Source organism: Aphelocoma coerulescens, chromosome 5, assembly GCF_041296385.1.
Source record: "Aphelocoma coerulescens isolate FSJ_1873_10779 chromosome 5, UR_Acoe_1.0, whole genome shotgun sequence".
NCBI lineage: Eukaryota > Metazoa > Chordata > Aves > Passeriformes > Corvidae > Aphelocoma > Aphelocoma coerulescens.
The window spans coordinates 53,460,755-53,476,551 of NC_091019.1; the positions used below are offsets into that span (position 1 = coordinate 53,460,755).

The following is a 15,797-nucleotide window of genomic DNA, read 5'->3' on the forward strand; positions in this document are numbered from 1 at the left end:
TCTAAGCAATCTCCAGAACGGATTACAGTGATATTTTAACAAGGCTGCTGGCATCCATCACCAGCTTTCACTTACTGAGAAATCTAAAAGATGGAAGAATGTAATTATTTCTACATAAGCTAAGTGCTAGTGGCTGATTGTTACAAGAACTTTGATGGTTTAAACTTCTTCATCTTCTGAAGGCAAACAGGTAAGTCTCACAGGCTTCTCTTCCAGTGCTCATTTTGGTGAGGGAGCAGGGGGTTGCAGGGGACCGGTGTCGAAGGGAAACATGTTCGATATGAAGGCAAACTGTTTGTCTCTAGATTTTAAATATGCAGTATTGCACATTGTCGTTTTCTGTCTGTCAGGTTACAAATCCATTACCTATACAAATAGCTATTACTTCTTTCCATAATCAAGATATGAATCTCACTCCAAATTAAACCCTAACTTTTATACACTTAATACTATTGGAAGAGAATGTGTATTTCAATCATCTGTGCATACTGAAATGTCCATTTCTAAATCTCTTTCAGTCATCCTATAATTACTTCTAGATTGATTGCTCTGGTAAAAACAATGTTATTTCATATGAAAAATGAAATAATATATATAGGATTGTGTTTTCTAAAGATGAGTTTTGTTGAACAGTTTTTCCCTGAAAACAGGATTTCCTGAACTGAGATCTTTGGGCAGCTTACTTTTCAGATGAAGTCTGCATTGTTGTAGAAATACTGTGGTAAACAAGGGGTTTCCTAGCTTGCAAACGGGAATCTAACAGCATCAAAAATAGATATTTCTTTCCCTTTCACCCTTGAAAGAACACTTATTCTCTTTGAGTAATGGCACTGCTGTGCCTCTAGAGGTGAGGTTTTTTATTTGAAGACTTTTAAAGTAAAAGCCCTTATTACCATTTAGAAAAAAAAAAGAAAAACCTTTGACCATAAATAGGTTTTGTCTTAATTAAGTTTTTTTGTGTCCTCTGAGAACATTTTCTACCTTATATATTGTTAGTATTGAAGGGCAAAAATTTTACATGATTCTCTAAGATTTTTGTTTACAAGAAGGACTGTCAGAGAAGGAAGTATTTTGAGTTAAAAATAAATATTAATACTTCTTGTTTGCTTGTTGTAAAATATGGTTGTTTACAGAAAGAATTAACTTAAGCTTCATTTCCAATCTGGCTGTGATAATTGAAACAAATCCTGCTGGCAGACACAATTATAAATAAACTTCTAAGAATAATTAGAAGTGTAATTAACAGAAGACTGAGTTATTATCACTTTCTCCTCCGTATAATAATTCTGCATAAAAACATGAGAAATGGCTCTCATTAAAATCTCACAGCAGGGAAATCCACAGAAGGGAGTGAGACATTAAAACAAAGCATTCAAGATGTGCAAATACTGTGATTAATTAATTAAACAGACACCAGCTCCAAGGAAAAGCCTGAAAGCAATTGGGATATTTAAGAAATAGATATATCATAAAGAGTTAACATGTTCAGGCTGGTTTTGATTTGTCTTGTTTTGCTGGTTTTTCTTTTTAAGAAGCGATAGCTCAGAGTGCCTTGTGGATCTATATTTCTGTATTTTGCTGGCATTGTTTAGCTCTGTGGAATCCTTCTGAATACCAGGACCTTATTAATCAGTAAAGTTTTCAAAATACCAATCAATGGAGTGACTATTTTGAAAGGACTTAAAAGAGCCTGGCAGAGGATTGCTGATGGAGATTTTTCCCCCACTAGCTAAGGGGCATTCTCTGTTACTTGAGAGACTTTCTGAGCTGTTCCCAGTGACTTTCACCAGAAAGATGCTTACAAAGACACCTCTACTAGTGGCAAAAAGAAAACCAAACTGGCTTCTGCATCTTTTGTGAAACAAAGAATGAACAGGCATTTGAGTGGTTTTACCAGTCAGAAAACTGGTATTCTGGAGATCAGCTGTATTCAGAATAGAAATGCCAGCAGCTACTTAAATCTGGCTTCTGTCAAATTCCTCAAGGTGCATTTATTCAAATACCATGCATTATCATGACAACGCTGATACTGTATATTTTGGAGAGTTGAATACAATTTAGGACTACTTCTGCTGCTATGAAATATTAATTCCAGCACCATCCCGTGTAGTAATTAAGAGGTTTAGGTGTGAATCATATAAATATTCAGGTTATATTACTTTTCATTAATGCTTGGAAGTTAACCCAGGAAAGGAAACCTCCACCTCTTTTACTAAAGGGGGAAAAAAATAAACCCAAATAAACAATAAAAGAGAGAAGAAAGGGGAAAAAAGAAGGAAAAAAAAAGAGGGGAGAGAGAAATTTTTGTTCTATGGTATTAAATAGTAGTGTCATGTAATACACACCCAAGAGCTTAACAGAACTGTAGTAGGACTAATTTAGCCCATGTCTGTCTAATCCCTCATTAGCATACTATTATTTTTTTTCCCAGTGGGTATACTGCCTGTTGAGAAATAATGTGAATATTTATTCAGCAGTAATAACTATTGCTGCTTGGGAGCTTTTTTTGCCACGTGTGAACACACTTATCTAGAAAAGAATTTCAGGCAGATGATCACCCATGGGATTCAATGAATTCATGCATTGCATGTCCTATCCTACTACATGGCTGTACAACAAGATTGCTGTTTTTCTAATGAGATTCCACTTTGCACACGGGCACTGCAAACACATCATTGCCTCTCAGAAAACGGTACTTGTCTCCTGGAGTGGCAATGTAAGCACAGAACTAGTCCATTTCAGCAGCATTAGAGGGGCAAGTCTGCCTCTATTTGGTGCAACAGGCTAAGCAGTTTTGCCTGAGACTGGAGGAATCTCCTAAGAACACAGCTCAGTCATCTTCCCATAAAAATAAGGAAGTATTTTTCTACCTATTGCAGAGGATTCGGATAAAACTCTTTATTTTGATATCTAACTTGTGTTTTCAATATCAATGACTTTTCCCCAAAAATACAACTGCCACTGTATATTGCATATACAGAATGGAAGTCTAGGACAAGACATCAATTTTTAAATGGGTTGAAATTCATTTGTATTTCTTTTACATCCTAAGAAGTTTATTTCAAAACAGGTTTTCTTTTTCTAAAGAAAAAAAAGATGCTTAGTGTATATATTTTCTGCAGTGAAAGTGGCTGTGCTACTAGCCAGGTAGTCATATTTTTGTGCATACATTTTTGATACAGCTGTATTGAAATGCTATTTTTAGTGCTAGGGTGATGTAAGGAAGCAGTGCTATATTGCTGGTACATAACAAATTTAAACTGAAGCTAACTCTTCAATGAACAAAAAATTAGTACTGCAATCAATTTTACTGGCTACATCGATGTAAATTAAGGGCAACTTCATTGAAATCAGTGAATGTAAGAGGTTTCCTTTTCCATAAATGAAATACAAGTCAGATCCACTAATATTTGTTTCAGACCAACTTGTGGAAGTATGAACAAACCCAACAATTATCACACACAAGCTGCAACCTTTAATTATTCTTTAGTCAGCTGGCAGTTAAGTTGTAATAAAGCAGCATTTATTAGAAAGAAAGAGAATAACAAATCTTAAATGTTTTTCATTTTACTGACTTTACTTACCATTTACTTACCATGTAGTATTTTCTTAGTGTTGCAAGTTTTTGACAACTATGGTATCCTTGTCTGATTTGCGTTGATGGAATCCAGGAAAAAAAAGAGACCAGTTGCCATATAGGATAGGGAAAATAATTATTACAATAATATTATATTTAAAATTTGTTAAATATAGAGGTTAAGGATGCTAAATGTTCTGCAGATAGATGAAACTATGTGTATATCCTCTGTCATGTTTTGGATATTTTTTTGAACAAAGGTCTATTTCTTATGGTTAGATTTTTCAATTAATTGCTGATGATCTGGAAATGCACTCACTGCGGCTCAGACTCTCCTGCGTGTATTACGGCATTTAAACTAAAAAAAGCAAGAAATCAATTCAGTTGTTTGTGCTGTAATTGACTGAATAGCAAATGTGACACAGGATATTAAAAGGTCAAAATGAGGAACATACTCAGAACACTTGCAAATAATTTTCACAAGTTTTTAATCAAAATTTGGTTAATAATTGAATTACACCTTTTATTTCATATGTTAAAGAATTTTCATTATGTGGGCACACCTTTGTATTTCTAATTAAATTACTGTGCACTTTACATACAATCCCGCATTTAAAAACCTAATTCACTTCTCGAATCACAGGTACTGGAAAAGGTTCGGCTTGCAAGGAAAAAAGTGATGGTCTTTAGGTCTTTATATTATTAAGCTGTGATTGATGATGAAGGCTAATGTTTTGGGAAGCAAGGTGTTTCATCTGCTTTCAGTGTCTGGGCCATGCTGTGGCAGGCAGCTGGGGCAGCTGGGGAGGAGGTTTCCCGTGTCACTTGATGGCCTCTGCACTGTGCTGCGGGAAGGCACCTGCTGCTGACAGGCACTGCAGGAGCTGTCTGAGCACACAAGGAGCAAGGCTGGTCCACCTCTGCTTCCAGCTCTCTGGTCTCCCTGCTCCTGACTTGCAGGGAGATTCCCGAGAGATTTTTCTGCTTCAAATTCTTAAATGTCTGACAGACTGTGCCCCCATCTTCCAAGTTGCCAGGGGTCTTTGTTTTGCTTCAGGTTAGAGGAGTGCAATTGCCCAGCACAGTAAGGAGCCCATCCACCCTGGCTGCCCTCTGTCCCTGCAGCACAGGCATTCACTCATCCAGAGAAAGGTCCCTGGCCTCAGTCACCACTTCGTGCTTGCTGCAGCACCCACTTGCCTTCTTCAAAGGCCATTTTTCCACTTGGCCCTTACCTACACTCTGGACTAGAGCATATTGACAGAAGTGTCTTTTTTCTTCCCATTTGTCTCCCTGGGGACTTTCTTCCACTATCAGGTCCTGGCAATACCATCTAAGATCAGAAATTGCCCAACCTGGTGCCATGGCTTGTTTCATGTCCCCATTATTTTGGTACCCAAGGTCCTGTAGTAGGGGGCACCATGGAAGGTGCTGCCAGGTTTTGATAGGACATCAGCAACACCATTCCCTCAGCTAATGAGGGCTGACTGGGTCCTAACTTGCTCTGGTCCTTCGGTTCACGGGACATCCATTTTCTCAAAGAGGATAATGCTACTATTGAAAGGATATAAAATTGGGAAGAGAAAAGATACATAGAAATGGAATAGGAATAGAACATATGCATTAGCCAGCCTTTTCAATGAGTAATAAAAGGCATTTATATGAGATTAAATTCAAGTCTTGTGTAAGTGAAAGAGAGATACTGTACTTGCTTTCTGTAAGAAACTGAATTTTATCTAAGCAGCTTTGCATTTTCTAAAAAAAAAAGGTAAAAAGTTGCACAAATGTCGACATCTCCAAACCTACCTCTCCTAATTTTTTAAATAATCTGATAGCTCCTTCTTACACACTAGTTTGCTTTCATCACCTGAAATCACCTGTTGTTGACTTGCTTTCTTTCTGTGGTTTTTTTGTTTTATTGTTTTGCCCTTCACCTGCCCTTCCCTGAAACTTCTAATGATATTTTCTCCAATACAGAGAACTTCAACACTGTTTGGTATTCTGCCTTGTAAAAATAAAGTACAAAAAAAATCACATTAAAATATTAATACTTTGTTGTCACACTTTTTAAAGATTGTACTGTTGGGGATAACAATAGGCATCTGCATGAATGTAAAGGAGTAATAGTGGAAAGATAAAATGACTACAACTTATCATGCTGAAAGAAATCTTTCTTTACTATGTGTTTGGTGAAATACATTCATATCAGCTCAATCATTTCTTTGCAAGAATTTGTGAAATCTCTCCACCTCTCTTTGTTCCCTTAGTCTAAATGGTCCCATATTTCTCTGGGTGTTGTACTTGGGGGATTAGGAATTCCCAGTATATGCTCATATCAATAAACATGTTGGATGAACTGAATATGTTCTGTAATCTGCTTCATACAGCAGCTCTGCTAACAGGATCTAATGATTCTTCCTGAGCTTTGAATATATGTGAAGCATCTGGCTTTGCTAAGAAAATGAGGCTAAACTGTAGATCTTTCTTTATAAAGCATGAAAGCAGAGTGTGGTGCAGCTAAGCTACTGTCAGAAATGTTACTCTCTTCCTTAACATAACTGTTCTCCTTTTCACAAAGACCTGGTGTTTGCCACTTAACTAGGTCTTACTAGATAGAGGTTGGATTTTTTCAAGGGGAGAATTAGATAATTATGCTGTGTGACTGCAAGCTAAGGCAGTTCTCATGGCCTTGCCCTTTAACTTATCACTATAACAGAATAAAGAGCTGATCTAGCTCAGATCTTTGACAGTAATCATGCATGAGCAGTTTGGCTGAGATCTAGTGTTGCACTTACTGCCAGGTCACAGGGAGAGAAATGTTGAGGTCTTTTCATTTCTTAAATCTTACCTGTGCAACCTATTCAGCTTAGTCAGTGCTGAACAAATGCCATGATCTGACTAAGGATTTATACACTACAAGAGAAATGTCCTGTTTCAGACACCGTGGTGTTTTGGGGTTTTTTTCAGACTCTAGAGCCACAGAAGTCAGTGAAAGCCCTGCCACAAATTGCAGGGGTCAGGCCCTGTTCAGGGTCCATCCCCTTGGCATCAGTCCTCTGTGCTGATCCTACTGGGCCATCAGTTGAGGCACTCTAGGAGAAACCCATTTGAGCCAGCTCCAGTTACTCAGTTATCCCATCTCTTTTGTGGACCAAAACTAAATGGCCTCTTTGCTGCTTCACTCTTCCATGGAACTTATATGTATCAGTTAAAGCAATTATAAGGTTTTGTCAGAGAGATCCATTTTCTCAAAAAAAAAGTATCAAAGATACCTAGGAAATTCCTCTGCATGGTGGTTCTGGTTTAGAGTGCACTCTTTCAGCCAGAAAAGTGTCTGCTCTGTCTGAAGTTCAACATGATAAAGAGCTCAGGAATGAGCAATAGTTACTGTTATGACAGGGACTGAGCTTAAGTGGCCATATGTTCAACTAGAAACTCACATAGGATCAGAGCAAATGACATGAAACTGTATCAGATGAGGTTTAGATTGAATATTAGGAAGGAGTCCTTAACCCAGAGGGTGGTTGGGCACTGGAACAGGCTTCCCAGAAAAGTGTTCACAGCATTAGCCTGACAGAATTCAAGAAACATTTGAACAAGGTTCTCAGGCACATGGTGGGATTCTTGGGGATGTCCTGTGCATGGCCAGGAGCTGGAACTGCATGATCCCTGTGGGTCCCTTCCTATTCAGTCTAGTCTATATTTCTGTGATAACTGTGTGACTTGTCATTTTAACATCTTGCAGATGATCTTTGCTTTCCAGAAGGTGGTTGCACTACCCTGATTCACCTACCTGTTGACATAGCTGGTTGGGTTTCCTGTGGCTACCAGCCCCACTGGCCAGGCACCCCAAGCAGGGTGGCAGAGGGGTGTTGCTGTCAGCATGAAGTGGGGCTGCTCTCCCAAGTCCTGCCAGTGCACTGCAGGCTGGAGGAGCATCCCACCCCTTCTCCCTGCTGCACTACTGGGGGCTTCTTCCTTTTTTTTGCAAAGCTTCCCTGCAGGGCAGCTAAGGACATCCGGGTAGGGTGACTGATCCTGGGAGGAGGAGAGAGGCAGGGAGACCATCCCCTCTCTCTGCTGCTGCTGCTGAAGCTGCGCTGGAACCGGAGCCTTCGATGTGGCTCCCCAGAGTTAGTTGCTCAGCAACCAGAATCAATTAATATGCTTTGCAGAAAGTGCAGGGGAAGCCCGAGCTGCTGTCAGCAAGCAGGCAGGAGGCTGAGGGTGACTCAGGATCCCACTCCTGCCTGACACCCATTTGGTCCCACCCCATCTGCTCCAAACACCCCGTTAGCCACCGTTCATTCCCCCTTTCTCCTTCCCTATGGTACTTAATGCGTGTGTCCCCAAATTCTCCAGGCAAAGTACCTCGTTGCTCAAGAAGCCTCCTGCTTCAAGGGTTTTGCTTTTAGATCTGATTTGTATTTTTGGGTTATTTGTCAGACCTTCTCCAACATTTTTCTAGAAATTCTAATATTCTTGTTCTTTGGGAAGGGAAAGAGAGAGCTGGTGTTTTTGTCACATGGTTTTAAAGATGCCTTAGGATGAAAAGGATTGCTTGGTAGTACACAGTTGAGCAGCAGTAATGAAAATGCATCATGTGTAAATTGGGAAAGTTTTGCCTCTTCCTATGTTACACATGATCAGCACTGCATATATGAGACCAAAGAGGTAGTACTGATTGTTGTGAAATACCTAGATAATAGAGTAAATGAGGGGGTGTTGTGGGATTTTTATATCTTCTCCTTTTCAGTATAGTAATTTCAGGGCTTTGGTAAGGTATTATTTTCTTTTTTTTCTTTCTTTCTTTGATTTTCTTTGGAGTCCCTCTGATGACACCGTGAATCTGGGAATGAAGAACTTCTTAGAGCTGATTGGAAATGGCATTGCGGAGCTGAAACTTAACTGGAGGAAATATATCTCCTGAAGAAGAAAATATAATGCACTGTAAGGATCTGTCTTCTGGTGAAAAATTCAAGCCTAGAGAAAACTTGTCCGCTTTGTTAGGAAGAATGGGTTGGACAATTTTCTTCAATTCCAAAGGATATCTGAATGCCATGCTGAGCTTAATCTCTGCAGCATGCTCTGTGCTTCTCATCTCTTCCTGATGCACTGCATGGTAAGGCCTTTTTCCTTCCTTTTAATAATAACCATCTTTCCGATATGGTGAGAGGTATAAAATAATAGCAATAGTGAAATGAATATTTAAAAAATGTAGAAAGGTAACAAAGAATGCTTGTTTGCATGGTTGTTTTCAGGAGCAAGTGTCCTGATTACTGCAGCAGCTTTGTAAGATAATTTCTGTCTTTCTCCCTCGCTTTGTGACTCTGTGTGTGTGTGTGTTTGTGCACACCTGTGCTGTCATTTGCATTTGGACTGGAACATCTGCAGCTGGAACATCTGCAGAAATATGTATTGTACATATTTCCATGCTAAAGAGGATGTTTAAGAATTCGCTTTGACATTTCTCTCTCTTTTTCCCTCCCTCCCTCCATTCCCCTCCTCCTGCCTCCTCTTTCTCTTGCTCTGTCTGTTTCTCTGGGGTCATAGTTCTATACCTTCCCTGCACCTCAGTTGTGCACTGACCACTAGAAGGCAAAAATGGGAGGTAAAAGAAATCTTATGTCAATGCAAGAATGGTCCTGAATTATATTATTTTAGTAAATGAAAGCTGCAGAAAGGTTTTGAATGTCTGCAATACTGGCAGGTACAAAAGATCTATTTTATTTTGTTTCCATGGGAAACACCTATCAAGTGCAGACTTGGATGCTGTGTTTTAGAAACAGTGGGAGACAGATTCTCTTACACATCAGAAAGCCGAAAATGACCACAGTGAATTATTATCCAGGTCATAAAATAAACAAATCCAGTATGGGATGTTCTTATATGAAGTAATTTTTGCTATGTATTAGAGGAATAATGAGAATTATTAGAAATATCTTCAGTGGGCATTGCAAGATACTTTTTGTTAACAGCTGTAATGTGGTTTCATCTTCCTGGGTGAAAGGTGCTAGGGGAGTGCAAGGAGATGTTATTAACTACCTGACTTACAAATGCTTTGTGTCATTGTCAAGAAATTGTCAAGCAGATCAGGAATTGCACAATGAATGTACTGAGTTGGAAGAACAGGTTTCTTTTCCAGGAAGGCTGGATTATTTGGGTCTCTGTTTCAGAAATTAGAGTAGAACTAAAAGGTTTTTGGCAACGTGAAACATATGCATTTTCTTACACATCCTGGTTGATCACTGAGTTTGGAAGAGGAAAAGTTGAGTGGCTCTTGAGTAAACTGTGGTAAGGACCTGCCTCCACTCTGAGGGCAACCCCTTGGAAATCTGACTGCTTTTGATGGACCTGGAAAAAGATCAGGAGCAGGTTTGTGTGGCAGGTCTCATGGGTTGTGCAGCCGTGTATGGAGATGACAGGCTCCTGGCAGCAGGTTTTCAGGGTGGGAAGGATGAATGAAGTCAAAGCACAAAAGCCAGGCCACAGCAGGACTCATGAACAAGAATCAGAGCTTAAATACTATTCAAAAGATGTAACTTTGTGGTAGTTCCCAATAAATTGCCTTCTTGTATGATGAAGGATTCCATAAGGCTGTTTTTAAAGAGAAAATAGTAATGCAACTTCTTCAAATCACTGCAGCAGGTGGAAGCACAGATGAAAAAACACATTGTAGTGTGAAAATATTTCGGTAGGGTACAGAGGAATCAGCCTTGATTTTAGGAATAAAGGTTCAAAACACATATATCTGAGCATTGAAGCAGAATTTTTGTGTATTTTACTATCGAAAATGTGTGACTAGTGTTAAGAACCAATAAGCAAAACTGAGGAAGGACAACACAACCCATGACTGTCATCTTCAGTGCCAGAAAGAACCTCTTACTTGTGGAAGCCATCCCCTCAACTCTCTATGTGAACAAGGACTGCATCCTGAATTCAAGTTGCCCATTGCAAACCTCACATCAGCAGCTCTATGTCAATCAGTGGGACAACTTGCATGAATGTTTTTGTTTAACCCCAGCTGGCAACTAAACACTGCAGGGCTGATTGCTCACTCTCCCCTGGTGGGATGGGAGAGAGAACCAGAGAAAGAAAAGTGGGAAAACTCATGGGTGTGGCAAAGACTGTTTAATGGGTGATGCAAAAGCCACATGCACTCAAGCAAAGCAAAGCAAGGAATTCATTCACCACTTCCCATGGGCAGGCAGGTGTTCACCCATCTCTGGGAAAGCCAGGCTCCATTGTGTGTAATGGTTACTTGGGAAGAAAATGCCATAATTCTGAACAGTCCTTCTCCCCTCTTCCTTTGTCTTTCCCCTGTTTTATATGCTGTTTTACATGTTTTATATGACACCATATAGTACAGAATATCCCTTGGGTCTGTTGGGGTCAGCTGTCCCAATTGTGACCCCCCCAATTCCTTGTGCACCCCCAGCCCACTCTCTGGTGGGGTGGGATGAGAGGCACCAAATGCCTTTGCACTGTGGAAGCTCTGCTCAGCAAGAGCTAAAACATCTCTGTATTGTAAATACTGTTTCTAGCACAAAAAATAGCCTCAAACTAATTACTAGAAAGAAAATTAACTCAATCCCAGCTAAACCCAGCACATTCTCTATTCCTTATTCTATACTAATTGCATCATACTCAGGTCCCACATTATCCAATACATCCTCATTAATCAACCCCCCTTCCCATATTTACACATAACATGCAGATAACATTCCCTTAGTCTATGGACCACCCTTGTAAAATGTCTAGAAATGTTCACAAAATGTCCATTGTTTTCATTTATTCCATGACTTTGGCTCCACCTCTTACGGTGGTCACTCAGAATGGGAGAGGTCAAAACTAGCACAGTGAGTAAGAACTACTCATGTGAATAAATTCTGAAAGATTTTATAAGACCAGGCTCTTTGATTGTCATGGCAACAAATTTATTAGGCTTCATGCATAACTTGGATTTCCCTTCTAAGAAAATAATTTTTCTTTTTACCTATGCGAATCTTTTACCTTGCAATTAGAGAAAGAAAAATAGGTTAATTACATTCTTAAAGATCATGGAACTGTACAGATACATTGTTAGTGAAAAATTATCAGAGTATGCAAAAATTTACCTTTATTAGTGGCCTCTGAATCGAACAAGTGTATTCTCATTGGAATCATTCATTGCCTTATTATTTTTCTGACAGTATTAACATAGCTACTAGGTATTTTCAATTTTTCCAGGAGCCCATCCTGGATTCATTTGAAACATCACTGATCTTACAAAATACTCACTATTATTAGGTTTAAGGATACTTACCCAGCATTTTACTACATCAAATATGTTCATTTTTTAGTTGATACATGATGTTGAGCTCTTTAGTTGATCCAGGAACTTTATGGTCTTTATGGTATAGAAACAAAATATGAAATCATAATTTTAGTAAACTTCCTAAAGAATATAGATATATATTGAAATAGGAAAGATAAAATCATCTGGATTTTATTTCTCTGTGCAATTTTGCATGCTTATAAATGACTGTATTATTAAGATATATATTACATAACAAGCAATATTTAATTAACTGTCATTTGTAAAGAACAGTTCCTTTTTGCATAGGATTTTTTTTTTCCACGAGGTTATGCATTATAGTAGAAAGAAAAATATTTTAAAAAAAGCAAGCATAACACCTTAATGCGTATCCAGTACACTAATGCAGTAATAGGTGCATTTGTTTATTTTATCCCTATAATATACATAGTGAGAATAGTGGATTCTTTTCTAAAGAGTGTGTTACTTTGAGAGAGAAGGGTTTGCATCATACAGGGTGTTCATTGTCTTCAGCATACGTTTCTGTCAAAGATTTGCTGTGACTTAAGACTCTTTAGTGACATTTTAAATAATTTAAAAACTTGCACAACAGCTGCATTTGGCTTTCCCCGTCAATTCTAAAGCAAGGAAAGTTAGTAATTTCATTTTCTTTTAAGATTCTAGTCAATAAAGGTTTGAAGCTGTGAACACCTGCATTTCATTTCAGTCCTTTGAACAGTTTCTTTAGATAAACAACGTGAATTAAATCTTGAACCATCTGCATTGTCAGGGAAGTTATATTGAGCAGTGGAAATGTTTTCCACACCTACATCAACTATTTCTAGTCAAGAAAAATGTGGCACATATGCAGTTTATGTACTCAGAATGCCTTGAGCTCTCTTGATTCATGATCCAGCAGAAACCTGATTTTTGAAAGGCCTGCAAATAATCCAAAACAAAGCCCAAACGAATCTTAAAGTTTTGGTTTTTAAGTGTAAGTGTCCATAGAAAGAATATTTCTTGGTCAAGTAATTTCTGTAGATCAGCATCTGTGTTTGTCATAAACCAGGATAAAATATTGAAATGTTTTTAAAAAGTGAAAGGTTCTAAAAATCAATATGTTTGGAAATACTTTAATTTTAATCAGACCTCCATTTGTTACAATAAATTGTACAGTTATCTGTTTATCTATTTTTCTCAGTGAAATTTTGCAACTTTTTTTTTTTTAACAGAGAAGTGTTTTGTTGTGATTTTTTTTCACTAGGTCTTTTATAGCTGTCCCAATATTTGTTGGCTCTCACAAGTCAATTCTTCAACCAGAAGCTTTCTGAAGGGTCATCTTCAGCACTACATATTACATAGCCCCATGTTACTGACACTCAGCAGCAGTTCTCACTAGGTCTGTGGTAGAACAAAATCTCTGATGGTGATTCCCTCCTTTAATTCTCCTTGTGTCTTCAACAAAAAGCAGGCCTCTATTTTTCTGAGTTTTACAGATACCAGAAGTAGTACTTTTTACTACAAAAACCTTCAAGAGGCCTTCAAAAGGCATGCAGGCAAGGAGTAGAATTAATCGAGTATTAATATCCTTATTAAATAGATAAGGAACTGAGGGACAAAGAAACTGCCCAAAGCTATACTGGCAAGGGAAGAGTTCGGAATTGAACCCAAATGTCCTTATTCTCAGTTCATCACTGTCCCTGCAAGGTTGCTCTTCATTTTGTTCATTTTTTTGCTTAATGACTTGCATTTGGACTTTTAAGTTAATACTAGCTGAAGTACCAAATGTGAAAGGGAATTACTGATGCGTACTTCCTTTCCAGTCTGCCACAGTTGTCCTAAAAATTCTTTTTTCTCTCCTGAGCCATTCGGTTTGAATGTAACCATTAATTATGTAATTACTTTTCTTCACAGGGGAAGTAGATCCTATATTAAACAGAAAATAACTAAATAGAAACATCCTAAACATGCCATCCAGGTTCTGGGGGACATACATATGTACCTGGTTATGCTGTCAGTGTTTAGGGACAGCTGTGGGGCTATGTAATGGTTTTGAAGGCTCTTGGTAAATTAATCAAATTTTAGCCCAGAAAAGAAATCCAGTTAAAACATAAAAAGACCTATGATTTGCTATCTAGGATTCACACGTCATTATGAATCCAGCACTTGTGGGGAAAAGAGGTGAAAGAGAGAATATAAGACCTAACAGGGATTCTTATTAACCCTGGTATGCCTCTTCTGTCCAAGGTAATCTTTCAGTTTTGTATCCTCTTTATGAAAAAGGAAAAGATGGTTTATATGGAAAGTACTTAGCTGCTAAAATTACTTTTCAAGTTAGGGGAAAAAATCTGACTTTTTCATCTTAATACAAAGTCAGAAAAATTTTGTACGTCAGGAAGGAAAAATAGCTTTTGCAAATGTGCCAGAGCTTTAGAATCAGTACCAAATTCCAGCAGAATATCCCAGAAGCTTAAGTGGTATCTGCCTTAGTTTGTGCAGCTCCAGGTGTTCCATGACTCTGGATGCTGACAAGTACAATACTTACCCAATTATTCAACAACATATTAATAGAGAAGAATATGAAAGTCTGATTAAAAACAATACTTTACTGGAAATCTCATCTCACTTTGGTTTTATTTCTTAGAAGTGTTAAGAAGAGAACTTAAAATGGACCATACTGCACCAAGTATGCTCTTTTATTTTTTCTGACATTTTTTTATTTTTACTGGCTTATAATGGAAAAATGTTAGAAAGGAATGCTTTTGTCAATACATACTCCATTATAGTAAGGATTTACACGAATTGCTTCAAAATAATGTTCTCCAGTGCACAGAGCTCAGGGCAGCCAGAAGGATCACCTGCAATCTAATTTCATCCACAGTGATGGTGCAGAGGGTCATCCCCAGCCTACCTCAACCTTCCATACTAAACTAGACCTAATGTCATCTGTAAATATCATAAAAGAAGTTCTGAAAGTCTTTTCTAGCTAAGCTGGCAATTTTTTCCCTGGAACCTTGGGTATTGGAGTACATAAAGATGTTTAAGTTCAAACGCATACTGGTGCTTAAGAACTTAACATATCACATGGCCTCTACTTATTTTTAAAATCAGAGGGCGTAAGAGAACCAAATACCTTTGAGGATCTGACCATGGGATTTATAATATATGCCTATTTTCTACAACATTAAGAGTCAGGAAGGTAAATCTAATTATTGTAGTTGGGTAATTACCTAACTTTGACCTGTAAAGTGGTTTTTATTCAGCTAAGAAATATTGGAGAACAACTTAAGCCCATCAACATAAATAATGAAAAATAAATAATGAATTTCATTCATTGTAAGAGCTCCAGAGAATATTAATGCAGTCCATATTCTTAACTTCTGAAAATTTGAGATTAATCATTTTATGCATATGTCTTTAGATACTCAAAAGCAACACTTTCTCCTCCATGTGAAACAGTGATACATTTGATGAAAAAAATTAGGACTTTATTTTGACACATCCCAAAACCTAGCAATACTGTCTGCAAAGGGAGATATTACTGAACTACTAAAAATGCAAGAAACTTTCCTTTAAGGAAGACAAGCCTAATGTTTGAAAACAAAACCATGTAGCTTTTTGAATGGGAAAGCTGATGACAAGCCTGTCTAAGAGCTGTGTGTTGGAATTCCTTTCCGTAGCTTGCATCTAAACAAAACACTGGGTAAAAGGGAGTTTGTCAAGGTTTTCACAGTAAATGTAACTGAATACAGAAGCACTACAAAATACTTAGCAGGAGAAGGTAGGATTTCAGAAGGGCTTTTAAAACATTCTTGAAAGTGGCTCTTAATGGATGAACACAATGGGCCTTAGGATAGTATTGTTTCTGTGCTGCTGAACACAGTACTTATTCTCTATATGTATTAAGAAAAGCTAGAAAACAAA

General features: G+C 38.0%; 1 protein-coding gene across 1 annotated transcript in view; it reads left to right on the top strand.

Moving 5' to 3' along the window:
* Positions 1–8,668: 8,668 nt before the first annotated feature.
* Positions 8,669–15,797, top strand: part of TUNAR (TCL1 upstream neural differentiation-associated RNA) — a 28,022-nt gene continuing 20,893 nt past the window's right edge. The window contains exon 1 of the mRNA XM_069016120.1: positions 8,669–8,699. Coding sequence (XP_068872221.1) covers positions 8,688–8,699 — 12 coding nt within the window. The 5' untranslated portion in view covers positions 8,669–8,687. The remainder of the gene's footprint in view (positions 8,700–15,797) is intronic.